This window comes from Chelonia mydas, chromosome 9 (assembly GCF_015237465.2).
Source record: "Chelonia mydas isolate rCheMyd1 chromosome 9, rCheMyd1.pri.v2, whole genome shotgun sequence".
NCBI classification, from domain to species: Eukaryota; Metazoa; Chordata; order Testudines; family Cheloniidae; genus Chelonia; species Chelonia mydas.
In genome coordinates, this window is record NC_057855.1 from 43894789 (window position 1) to 43907811 (window position 13023).

The 13023-nt window shown below is 45.5% G+C and overlaps 1 protein-coding gene across 1 annotated transcript in view; it reads left to right on the forward strand.

Moving 5' to 3' along the window:
- Positions 1–13023, forward strand: part of GPC1 (glypican 1) — a 324689-nt gene that overhangs the window by 307587 nt on the left and 4079 nt on the right. Inside the window, exons 6-8 of the mRNA XM_037908653.2 lie at positions 5844–5963; positions 7989–8122; positions 10699–10874. Of these exons, the coding sequence (XP_037764581.1) occupies positions 5844–5963; positions 7989–8122; positions 10699–10874 (430 nt within the window). The remainder of the gene's footprint in view (positions 1–5843; positions 5964–7988; positions 8123–10698; positions 10875–13023) is intronic.

Below are 13023 nucleotides of genomic sequence, written 5' to 3' on the forward strand. Positions count from 1 at the left end.
TAGCAATTGGCCCAAATTTCCTTGCCAGTTACAACCATTCACCCTTTGCCTGTAAAGGTTTGCACAGCTGTAACTCAGAGCAGAATTTGACACATTAGCTGCATGTATCAACTTGTGCTAGAGAGAATTCACTCTGGCATCATTTCTCTAATGTTGTTCTCAACAACCCATTGAGGCTGATGTTAACAGCAGAATAATTTGTCTTCCTGAACCCCAGCTGCTTTTCCCATGACTCTGAAGTGCTGTAACTAACAGATTCTGATGGAAAATGAATCTGAAGCTGGCTGGCAAATAGATAAGTCAATGACAGACCAAGCAGAGAGATGGATAGAAATACCAGTGCAGCACAAAACACAATGCTAATAGAGCACAGAAATAGAGTAATCAATTATAATAAGGAAGAGAATGGAGGAATGAATGGATCTATAAATGCCATGAAGTGTTTTTCATTATTCTTCTGTGTTTTTATATCCCTGAAAGAATTGTTTCATAATAACCACAGTAATAGGACTATAAACGGTAAACTACAGCAAAGAAATTGGACTCATTTTATTTCTATAAAACAAAATTTTAAATATGTTATGTATAATTTTTAAAGATCTTGCACCAGAAGAAGTAGACAAATGAAATATTTCGATTGCCACAGAATTGCCATTACAATGGATGATTCAATATATGTGTTCTACCTGCACCTGTTTAAGAGGACAATATATCTAGAAAAGAAAGATTCTAGACTGAGGGCAGGAGGAGTGGATGCTTACCAGGAATGCTAATGGGGCTCATTCTCTCTGCCGTCTAGGTAATTTGTTAAAATCAGGTCTTAGCAGAGAGTTCACAGAATCATAGAAATGTAGGGCTGGAAGGGACTATGGGAGATCAAGTCCAGCCCCCTGCACAAAAGCAGGACTGATTACACCTATACCGTCTCTGACAGGTGTTTGTCCAACCCCTAGTGATGGGGATTCCACAACCTCCCTTGGAAACCTATTCCAAAACTTAACTACACCTACAGTTGGAAAGTTTTTTCCTAATATCTAACCTAAATGCCCTTGCTACAGTTTAAGCTCACAATAAGTTCTCAGCATACAAAGAGCATTCAGCTGCTGGAGTGAAATGAGTTGGCACCACTTGCTAACATTCGAGTGCTTGATATCACTGCATTAAGGAATTGTGTGCTAATGTACTATTATTTTAGGATCTGTTGATAGCTTCTACCTGCAAATTCATACTTGGTTAAATAGGCAACAAGCCTGAATTTAAAGACACCCAAAGAGCAAATGGCCTATTTTGAAAATGTTCATGTTTCTTGAACCAAAATTACAAGAAACACCCTACTTCCACAGACCTTCTGTCAAAAACCAAGTGAATTCTTCTGTTCAATTCACCTGTCTCATTTATCAATTTACAATTTCGCAGGTCCAAATTAAGGCACCTGGTTCCTCATTAGGCCGCTCAAATCTCCAGACATCTGTTCTGTTGGTCTGAGGGAGCCTGAATTTGCTGACCTTCCAAGCACACTACAGAAACCATTGATCTGATTGGGTGTTTGAGGAAGGATGAGGGTATGCTTCTGGGAAGGATTGGCTACCACAGAGCTCATTTGTATTGATTTATTTATTTGGCTGGTTTTATTAATAATCAAAAACACTCCTACAAAAAGCTCTGAGCATCTTATTAGTAACTAGGCATGCCATAACAATGATATCCAGCCAGCAACATTAAATACTGATACACAAGGAAATGAACTCAGCCAGCCAGTGATATTAAATAATCTAAATGGAAACAGTGGCTTATCTCAGACAACCAATCCACAGAAAGGGAGAATTTTGGTTTTATCATCACAGAAAACTAGGATCCCTACTGATGATGCAGAAAAGAATGAAAATGCCAAAAGAGGCAGATCTCCTATTTCAAAGACAGCAATGCAGAGAGCGGAGAGCAATGCAATCAGGCCGTCAGTTTAATAATGCTGTAAAAGTTTCTTCTGACCCAGTTCAATGCAAAATATTCTTAATGCTTAGTAGCCTTCATTAGCAATGGTCTTTGTCAACCCTGACTAATTAAACTTCACAACATGCCTGTGAGTCAAATAAGTAAGTATTTTCACTCCCAAGATAGAGAAACTGAGGCAGAGAGAGTAAATGAGTGGCCCGTGGCTGCAGTGGAAGTTAATGGCAAAGCTGAGAATAGAATTGAGGAGATTCTCTTTTAAGATTCTGGATTAAAGATGATTTTAAATTCTGTCAGAAACACTTCTAGTACCTCATTAATATTATTGTAAGGGTGGCTGCAGGTCACTCTGTACATATGGAAATAGACCTTAGACCCTTTCTTAATCCATGTAGAACATGGAGTGTTCAGGTAATAATGCAGATGTAACTAATCAAAGCTCCCCTCCTCTGGGTGAAGGATCAGTGATCATTCTTCACCCAGAGGAGGGGATCAGTGATCAGATATTTAGAGACTTCGTTTTCTTGCTTTTCAGCATCTTGAGTCCTGTTTTTCTTGTTAAACTGCACTCACTAGTGTTATTCTTCCTCATAGTGCAAATAACTTTGGGCTTGGCCTTTTTTACAGCCTGATGATATTTTTAGGATAATTTTCTTTTTATACTTCAAGCTACTGGGCTTTCTGGTTTGCAGCATTCTCATCCAGAGTGCATGACCAGCCACCTTCTGTCTACTCAAATCCTTCCTTAAACTCATTTCTTATGCAAAAAACATCAACGTATGCTGTCATCTACTCGTAAAGGTTCTGATCCAATGAAGGCCATTGAAGTTGTTGGAAAATCCCCAGTTGCAATATCTTAAAGCATGTCTGCTGTCACAGCATTCTCCTCTAGCCCCTCTAGCACACTGTGTGTCTGATTTTCACCACTTCTCAGTCTGGATTTTAATTTCCTTGGCGCAGGGATCATGGTTTCCTTTGTGTCCTCTTGCGTGCTGAGTACCGCTTAGTCACATAGTCTTAACCAATATGAGCTGTGTGGCGTCAGCAGTGCCTCCGTCCCTCTGCAAAAGTACTTACAGGAGAATAAAGAGGCATGGGAGTTTGGATGAAGTAAGAACCAAACCTGAACACATAGTGAGCGTAGAATGTATTGTTGTGAAGTATTCCTTTCTTTGTCTGGCCCAGAAGCCATAGTCGAACACTGGAAATCTCACAGATTCATTGCGTTTAAGGCCAGAAAGTACCATTAGCTCACCTCGTCTGACCTCCTGAATGTCACAGGACAGAGAATTCCACCCACTTACCCCTGTATTGAGCCCAGTAACTTGTGCTGCGCTAAAGCATCTTCCAGAAAGGTATCCAGTCTGGATCTGAAGACATCAAGAGATGGAGACTTCACCGCTTCCTTTGGCAGTTTGTTCCAATGGTTAATCACCCTCACTGTGAAAAATGTGTGCCTCTTTTCTAATTCAAATTTGTCTGGCTTTAACATCCAGCTATAGGTGGTTCTTCTGCCTTCCTCCCTGGGTTAAAGAGCCCTTTAGTACCTGGTATTTTCTCCCTGTGAAGGTACTTATACACTGTCATCGAGTCACCTCTTGAACTTCTTTCTGATTAGCTAAACAGATTGAGTCCCCATTGTAAAGTATTTCCTTCAACCCTGCAATCATTTTTGTGGCTTTTTCTGTCCCCTTTCCAAGTTTTTTCAGAATCCTCTTAAAATGCAAATACAGATCCACTATCAGTCTCAATAGTTTCCTTATACAGAGGCAAAATCACCCCCACCCCCGCTTCTACTCACTGCTCCTCTGTACATCCAGTGTTTGTTTGTTTTTGCCACAGCATCGCACTGGGAGTTCGTGTTCTGTTGTTTGCCCATGATGACCCCTAGATCCTTTTCAGAATCACAGCTTTCCGGAATACAGTCCCCCATTCTGTAGCTATGGCCTCTATTCTTGGTTCATAGAGGTAGGACCTTACATTTGGCTGTATTAAAATGCATTTTGTTTCAATGGCCTTAGCTTTCCAAGGGACCCAGATCGCTTTGTTTTTCCTGTCCTGTCCTCAACATTATTTACTCCTCACACGATATTTGTGCCATCTGCAAATTTTATCAGCAGTGACTTTATCTTTACTTCCAGATCATTGATTAAAATATTGAATAGTGGCAGGCTTAAAACCTCTCCCTGTGGAACCCCACCAGAAATATCCCCATGTGATGTTGATTCTCCATTGATAATTACTTTGTGAGATCTGCCAATTAGCCAGTTTCTAATCCATTTAACGTGTGCTTTATTGATATTGCATAGTGTGAATTTTTCAATGTGAATGTCGTACAGTATTAAGTTCAAACAAATTACAGAAGTCCGTTCATCTAAACAAGAAGTAAAATCAGGTTTATTCGATGACCTATTTTCCTTTAAAAAAAAGCATGCTGATAGGCATTAATTATATTTCTATCCTTTAAATCATTATTGATTGAATCCTATGTCAGATTTTCAATTATTTTACCTGGGGTTGCTGTTCAGGCTAACCACCCAATAATTACCTCTGCTTGCCCTTTGTGAACATTGGCACAATATTAGCATTCTTCCAGTATTCTGGAATTTCCCCAGTATTCCACGATTTATTAAAAAATTAACATCAGTGGGCCAAACATCTCCTCAGCCAACTCTTGGGTGTAAGTTATCTGGGCCTATTGATTTAAAAAATGTAGTCCTAGTAGATGCTATTTAACATCTTCCTTCGTAATGGGCTGGGAAGTACTTAAGCATCCTCATTCCAAACACAGAATATAAATATTTATTGAACACTTCTGACTTCAGAAGTGGAGCTATTCTAGTTGGATTTGCAGACCAGGTAGATTTGGGATATTTCTCCCAGTCATCAGAATTTTCAACCCCAGGCATTATATTATTTCCAGTCAGTATTTGTATGCATTTAAAATTTAACAATAGATGGCCCTGAAATGTAATCTGATACTCTGGTAAAAGTAGCTGAGACCTCTTTACTTACTCACCAGCTTGTAAAAACACAAGGCCATCTTTTATCCTATATGTAATATACTATTTAGACCAGTTTATTGCTTCATAAACCATAGCAGAGAATAAACCATTAATAACTATTCACTGGTGTCAGTGAGAGCAAATGTGAATTGTTAATTATTTTAATATTAATGTTTGACTGTAAATTTTCAAAGGTTAATGTTAAAAAGTGCACTCTGTAGAATAGCTGCGGGAGAGAGCTAGACCCCAGCATTACAGGACTGTACCTCAGCACTCAAGGTAATCAATCAGCTGCCATGCAGCTCTTGCCAGAGTCCAATAAGGTGCATTAGAAACAAATGTCTCAAAATTGCTCTTGTGTAATTATGAACAGAAAGTAAGTGTCCCTCCCTCTCTTCTCATATCCAGCTTCCATGTCCAATTTGGTAACAGTCCTTGCAGACGGTGATGCTACCAGCATGAACTACCGGGTGAATTAGTGATGATTTGTGTTATTGTGTTAAATTGGCAGTGTTGGTCTAGTGAGATTACCGCATAGCTGCCATTTGCACGTGTGGCTTGTTTGTACAGTATACTGGGATGGTTTCATTTTGTGTTGTAGGGAAAGGTGGAGGGTTGCCTGCTTTTTCTTCTAAGGCCTGATGAATTTTTAGAATCATGGAAGGAGAATGCAAAATTGCTAGAGATATTTTTCTTTTTTTAATATAGACTATGGTGACAGGTCCAAAAACTAGGTCATAATCAAAAAGATCAGGTGAGTGGGAGAAATGGGGAATTCAGACAGAATTATTTAACAGGAAAAGTAATAAATACACAGCACTAGTTAATGGGGAAAGCTATTGAACCACAATATAAAGGAAGGTTTGGTTTGGTTTGGGGTTTTTTCAGGTTTTCCAAGGTTGTGGAAATCCCAAAATCAGCACAAAAGCATCCAGTGGAGAGGATAAGAAAAGAAGGGGAAAAGCTGTCACCGACGATAAATCCTCAGGGCTTGGACTGGAGAAGCTAGTAAGTGTCTCTCTGAATTTATAAAACATTTCCCCTATTGGAATATTTAAAACTGCCTGCCGCAACAGTGGGCTCATCATGTCTGTCCATGTCATGTGTCGGGATCGTTGCTGACCCAATGGCAGGGTGTTACTGAGAGCGGTGGGCACCAACCCTGTTTGGGATCGGGGGGGTGTTCTGTATAACAAAGCTCAGAGCAAGCCCTCGGCTGTGCTCTAGCCTTTGGTGCCTTCCCAATAAACCCTCAGATGTGCCTATTAAGTAGAAAAAGTTACTGACCTATAGCTGTCCCACTGAAGACTCAACTAAGACAGGATTCTGGCTGCTGAGTTTCAGCTTCGTAGCATCAGTCTGGTGAAACTCCCCAAGCTTGTCAAGATGTTTGGTCCCTAAGTGTATCGGTAGCAGAATGGAACACAAGCCAGCCAGCCCTTTTCTCCAACACAGGCAGTTGTGCATCACCCTGCTGAACTTCATTACTGCTCTTAGTTGCTTCTCTCTCTGAAGGTCTGGCCCTTGGTTTTTTAGACCTGGTCTTGCTCTGCCATTGGTGTTCTGGGGCAACATCTCCTGATGGTGATGTTGGAGTAGCTGCAGTGTTGTCTCCCTGCAGCTTTGCTACACTGTTGGTCCTTGTCTTTTATTGGACATTTCTGATTCTGTGGGCAACAGGCTGTGATCATCCTGTCTCCTCTGTGACAGGCTGATCGAACGCCTTGTTCCCTGCTGACCCTCAGCTGCTTGTGGCTCAGCTTCTCAGCACTAGATGACAGCACCTGCTCCCCAGCAGCTCCCTGGATCACTCCCAGCCTCCCTGCTAGGCTGCTTTCCCTTGCTCAGCCCTCTGCCCTGCCGGATCTGCTTCTCCTGCCCAGCCCTCCTGAGTCTGTCTCTGCCCATCAGAACCTGTTACCTGGCCTGCCCACACTCTCACACCATCTCCCTGGGCCCTCATTCCAGGATCACACAACACTCGCTGTTGCTTAAAGAATGGTTTGTGGCCCTGCTGAGCTAATCTCTTCCCTCTTGTCTATTGCAATGGGCGTGGCTGGGGGCGTGGCTAGAAAGGAGCCAGCACATCATTGTGATACATGGCTTTAATATCAACTGTGTTATAAAACAGATGAACACAGCAGAACAGTCCTTCACATGGAAATGTTGGCCTCAGTTGGCCAGCTCCTTGGGCTGAGGGCTGTTATTTAAGGTAAAGTTAGTGCTCTTTTCCTGTACGTGAAAAAGGAACAGTGCTCTCTCTGAGTTATAAAATAAATGAGCTAAAACAGAGGTGGGCAAACTACCGCCCGTGGGCCACATCCGGCCTGCGGGACTGTCCTCCCCGGCCCTTGAGCTCCTTGCCAGGGAGGCTAGCCCCCGGCCCCTCCCCCGCTGTCCCTCCTCCCCTGTAGTTGCGCTGCCATGTGGGCAGCACAGCTGGCTTCATCCAGGCAGCGGGGCTGCAAGCTCCTGCCGCTCCGAGCGGAGTGGTAAGGGGGCAGCGGCGGTGCGCGGGGCAGCGAGGGAGATTGGGTAGGGGGTGCCGGGGGGGCAGTCAGAGGACAGAGAGCAGGGAGCGGTTGGATGGGGCAGAGGTTCTGGAGGTGGGGCGGTCAGGGGGCGGAGAACAGGGGGGTTTGGATAGGACATGGGAGTCCCGGAGGGCCTGTCAGGGGGCAGGGGTGTGGATAGGGTTCGGGGCAGTCAGGGGACAGGGAGCAGAGGGGATTGGATGGGGGTGGGGTCCCGGGGGGGCGGTCAGGGGACAAGGGGCCTGGCAGGGGGTGGGTTGGATGGGTCAGAGGTTCTGAGGGGGGCAGTCAGTAGGTGGGAAGTGGGTGGGTTTGGATAGGGCGTAAGGGCCAGGCTGTTTGGGGGGCACAGCCCTCCCTACCCAGTCCTCCATACAGTTTCACAGCCTGATGTGGCCCCCAGGCCAAAAAGTTTGCCCACCCTTGAGCTACAACCATCTAGCTGGATGACCCAGCCTCTGGGGTTTCCTTGGGCCAAGATTCTCCCTCCATCTTACAGGTTTCTGATGCCAAAGGGAAGCTGAGAGATATCAAGGATTACTGGGTTGCCTTGCCAAGCACACTTTGCAATGAGAAAATAACATCTGGCTCGGTGAACGAGGACAAGTGCTGGAACGGAATGGCCAAGGGGAGGTAAGGATGGGGTGTAGAGAAGCAAAGCAAAAACTCTCCATACTAAACTTAAAGCTGCTACCAGAAAGAGAAGATAAAGGTAGGTGCAGAGAGAAGCTAGTTCTTCCCACATCCCTGCCCCATGACGCTTTACAGCCTGTGACATAAACTCCATTATAGAGGACATTTCACGAAAATATGGTTGCCCTCAAGGGCCTCTCCCTCAGTTGCTTCAACCCTAATCCTGTGTCCTCTACTCACTAGGAATTGGTAAGGCCACAGTAACTTCCCCGGTCCCGTGTGAGGATCAGGATCCATTGATGGCTGATCAGGGCAGTCAGGAACTCCTTTGCGTGAGTTCCTCTGCACCCCCTGAGCGGCTGCACACCACAGTTATGGGCGGATCCCCTCCCCCTTCCTTCTGCCCTGGTCTGAGCACCACCAGGGCTAGTCAGCCCAATGCACAGCTTCTTTAGGAGTCTGGCTGTGGTTACCACACTCTTTGTGGTCCTCTCAATCTCAGCAATAGAACTGGCCCTGCTGTCAGTTCCCATCAGTTTAAAGGGCTCAGCCCCAGCCTCTCAGGAACAAGTGCAAAGCTTAACCCTTTTCCAGAGGCAGATTTTGAGAGGTGGATGCCTTGAATTTAAAATGTGTTGCTCTCTTCCCACATTTTAGACTTTTAAACATCGAAGCACGTTTGCTAAAAAATTACGCACAGAATCTTCACACGCTTAGGCATTAAATGCCGTTAGTAGAATGGACAGATTCGCTTTGGAAGAAACCCAGAGGCACTGCTGGGAATTGCAAACATTTATCTAGTTACCCATTTACGCACTGTTCTCTCTCAGACTTCACCCCTTGCAAATTCTGCCACTATAGAAGTACATTATGCCCATGGTTTACACTTAAAACATTGTTTTGGGGCCAGATCCTCAGCTGTTGTAAACATCATAACTCTGTTACCATCCCCGGGTAGCCTGATCTATGACAGCTGGGAATCTGGGCCTTAGTTTTTAAAATGTTTTCAGGCATTGCCTGAAATGCCAAAGGTTTTTTTTAAGTGCTTGATTGACAGTGACACTGAGCAGGGAGAAATGCAGCTTTAATGACTAGCTAGCCAGCTCCCAGTTGATTGGGTATAAGGGTTTCCCAGCCACCTTGTTAATCATATCAGGAGGTGAATCCAGTAGTGGACTAGGTCATAATGTGTCAGTTTCCTAATCTCCCATGTGGTGATGAACCCCTTTCTTGTGTAATGGGCTGGATGTCACGCGGGCTATGCCACTGGTGCCAGCATGGGACCAGATCCTCAGCCTTGCACAGAGCTGACCTAGGCACTTGGGCGGTGGGACATCCTACCCTTCAGAACTTGACACTCCGCAGCAGCTACCCTAGGGCTGAAGTAGCCTTAAATAGAGACCCCGGAGGTCATTCTCTTGTGTGTTGCCCCTGAGGTCATTGTCAGCAGCGTGGGACAGTGTCTGAGACCTCTGGCTCTAAAAACGTGAGGCTATACTGCCTCAGCTGAAATACCCAAGTCTGTTAGTGCATAGTCGGTAGCAATAGGCGGTCCAACCACTAGGGGGAGACAGGCATACTGTAAGCCAGAGGTGGACAAACTATGGCCCGCAGGCCGCATCCAGCCCACAGGACCATCCTGCCCAGCCCTTGAGCTCCTGGCTGGGGAGGCTAGACCCCAGCCCCTCCCCCGGAGTTACGCCACCGCGCGGGTAGCACAGCAGGCTCAGTCCAGGCAGTGAGGCTGCAAGCTCCTGCTGCTCTGAGCGGCATGGTAAGGGGGCGGCAGTCAGAGGACAGGGAGCAGGGGGCGGTTGGATAGGGCGGAGGTTCTGGGGATTGGGCGGTCAGGGGTCGGGGAACAGGGGGGGTTGGATAGGGCGTGGGAATCCCTGGGGGCCTGTCAGGGGACGGGAGTGTGGATAGGGAGTGGGGCAGTCAGGGGACAGGGAGCAGAGGGGGTTGGATGGCAGTGGGGTTCCGGGGGGAGGAGGGGCAGTCAGGGGACAAGGAGCCCGGGGATGGGGGGGTTGGATGGGAGTGGGGACCCGGGGGGGCAGTCAGTGGGTGGGGGTGGATAGGGCACAGGAGCCAGGCTGTTTGGGGGCACAGCCTTCCCTACCTGGTCCTCCATACAGTTTCGCACCCTGATGTGGCCCTCGGGCCAAAAAGTTTGCCCACCCCTGCTGTAAATTCTGGGTTGCACATACAGTGGCAAATCCACTGGCCTCCTCCCTTTGCCCTGCCAACCATGGACCTCCCAGCACAGCTCAGTGCCTTGTGTGGGCCGCCTGAATCTGTCCTCTTCTGTCCACTGCCAGGGAGATCTCTATAGTCAAAGAGTTGGGAGCTCAGATTGCACCTTACGCTAGTGCAGGAGTATGAGCAGAATGATGAACGAACCAGAAACACTAGGCTGCGATTGGAACACGAGTAAATACAATTGGGATATTACCAAGCTGCAAAGCTCTCCCTCTCGTAGATGGTAGATTATCAGTTGTAATGGCACCTGTAATACCAAAAGGAGAATTTACTGTTTGGGAAAAGCAATGTGAATGAATTGATTTCCTGTGTAGGTATTTGCCAGAGGTGATGGGAGATGGTCTGGCCAATCAGATTAATAATCCAGAGGTAGAGGTGGACATCACCAAGCCAGATATGACCATTCGTCAGCAAATCATGCAGCTGAAGATCATGACAAACCGACTGCGCAATGCTTACAATGGCAATGATGTGGACTTCCAGGATGCTAGTGAGTACACCAGAAATCCCAAGTAATGGGAAAGGGATGAGGACAGACCGTGAATACCAAGTGATTTCTGAATGACAGCTGGAAAAAATCCATTAATCCCAATTCCTGGCAGTGCATGATAAAACGAGAGAGAAGACTAAATGCCCACGTGCGTCCTGTGGTGGTATTTTTATTTAGATTGCACAAAAAAAGGGTTAATGTTTTCCAAACACTGATGAGGATACAGTCCCTGCCCTACAGTGAGTACAGGGCCTGATTCATAACAACTGCTGGCCCTTGTTATGGAACAGAATGGAGTGCGGGTTTGCGTCCAGCCTGTGATACTCCCACATCCGAAAGGGCATTAGAATAACAGAATGAGGTGCACTGCTGACAGTACTGTACTGACGCAGGGTAACAGTCACCATTTGTGTCCTGCAACACCCCACATGCCACCTAAGAGCCTGTTCTGTATTGGAAAGGATGTTGGCCACAACCCAGGATGTTTAACCTCCCCCTCCCCAAGAAAGACCATGTGATCTTCAGCTGTCCCCTGAACAGCTCGTAGGAAATGGGAAAAGCTTTCCATTTCACATCTCGACTAGTGAGCATCATCTCCCGAGCTCTACAGTCATGTATGGTCAGAGCTAGGCACAGCATTCCCTTCAAGACTGTAGAACCTGCACCCTTTCTGCTAGTGTGCGCACCAGAGATGTGTAAGTCAATGTAAGATCACAGGCTACGCAGCAAGCGTTGTATGTGCTTCCATTTAGTGCTGGGGTGGCCAAACAAAATGGAGCTATTGCTATGCTAAGGCACAACCTCCTGGTGGCTAGGGATGAAATGTTTTCGATCTCCCATGGCCATATTTGATTTCCGTGTTTGTGTAACCATTAACTCACCTGTGAGGAATTCTTCCCATAGAGTGTTATTCAGCAGCCTGGAATTTAGAACTCCCCAGCCCCCCACATTGCAATGGAATCAGAATCTTTCTGGATACTTTTTAAATAACTCATAGGACACTGCAGCCACCATGAAATTCGCTGTAATTGTGGATGAAAACCCCATACACCATCATTACAATCTAACCCATATTGTCCATGCTCTTCATCTGGGCAAGATAAAAAATCCACCTGAGAGAAACAGTGTTTTGCAGTCTGTCTTTTTCAGCTTCATTGTAGAAAACCCTTCAGTGTTTAATTTACATAGAGGAAGGTGTGATAAAGCTTTAGAGAAAGACACAGAGCAGAAGTGTGTCTCACTAAAGTCTGTGGTTCATTTTAGATTTGCCATCAAAATAATTCTACATAAAGTACAGAAGTCTCAAGAGAAAATCTGCCTTTTTAACCTTTTTTTTATGAATATCTCTCACTAAATAAATAAATAATTAATGTAGAGCCAGGCTTTTCAGTAAAGTAGAAACAAAGACAAGATGTCTGGCATACATTTTGTGTTTCAGGTGAACATTCATGTTGACCTGGGCTTTGCTTTCCTTTCGTTGTTCTAAATAACTATATTCAATTACAGTAGCCCATTTAGAACAATTATGTGATCAGAAAAACCATCATGAACCAGGGCCGACATGTCAAAACCTTAAGCAAGTTGATTTTGTACTGCACAGCTCTGTACAGTGTTTCCACAAGGTCAAATGCTCCCCTGGCAGATACCCTGTGCAACCCTGCTGAGGGCAAACATATTTGATAGAAAACTAGTCTTGCAACGGTTACCCATCTTTGTCACCGACAGCGTAGAATATTGCAATGTGCTCTACTTCGAGTTACACTTTAAGGCCACCTCCTGAGAGGTGCGGACTGCTGTGAGCACAACCCCTGTGCTCAAGCCTCTTTTCACTTTAAACCAATCTTCATTATCCACAGCACATTGAATTAATCTCTAAAGATTATTTGAGCGTCCACAACTCATCCTGTACCCAAATGCAGCAGTTATGTTCAGCTGAAGAGATCCGTGATAGTTCCAGGGGTCAAACAGTCTAGGACTGGTTCACTCTGGGCCTGAGTCAAAGATTTGTGAAGTCAAGGGGAGTCTTTGTTGCCTTCCAAGGGCTTTGGATCTGATCCTTAAGAGCCCTGTGTATGTCTGGAGTTGACCGCTCTTGACAGTGCCTCAGAGATTAAGTCTCATGAGCCTCACACTGTGATGTAAGATGTTC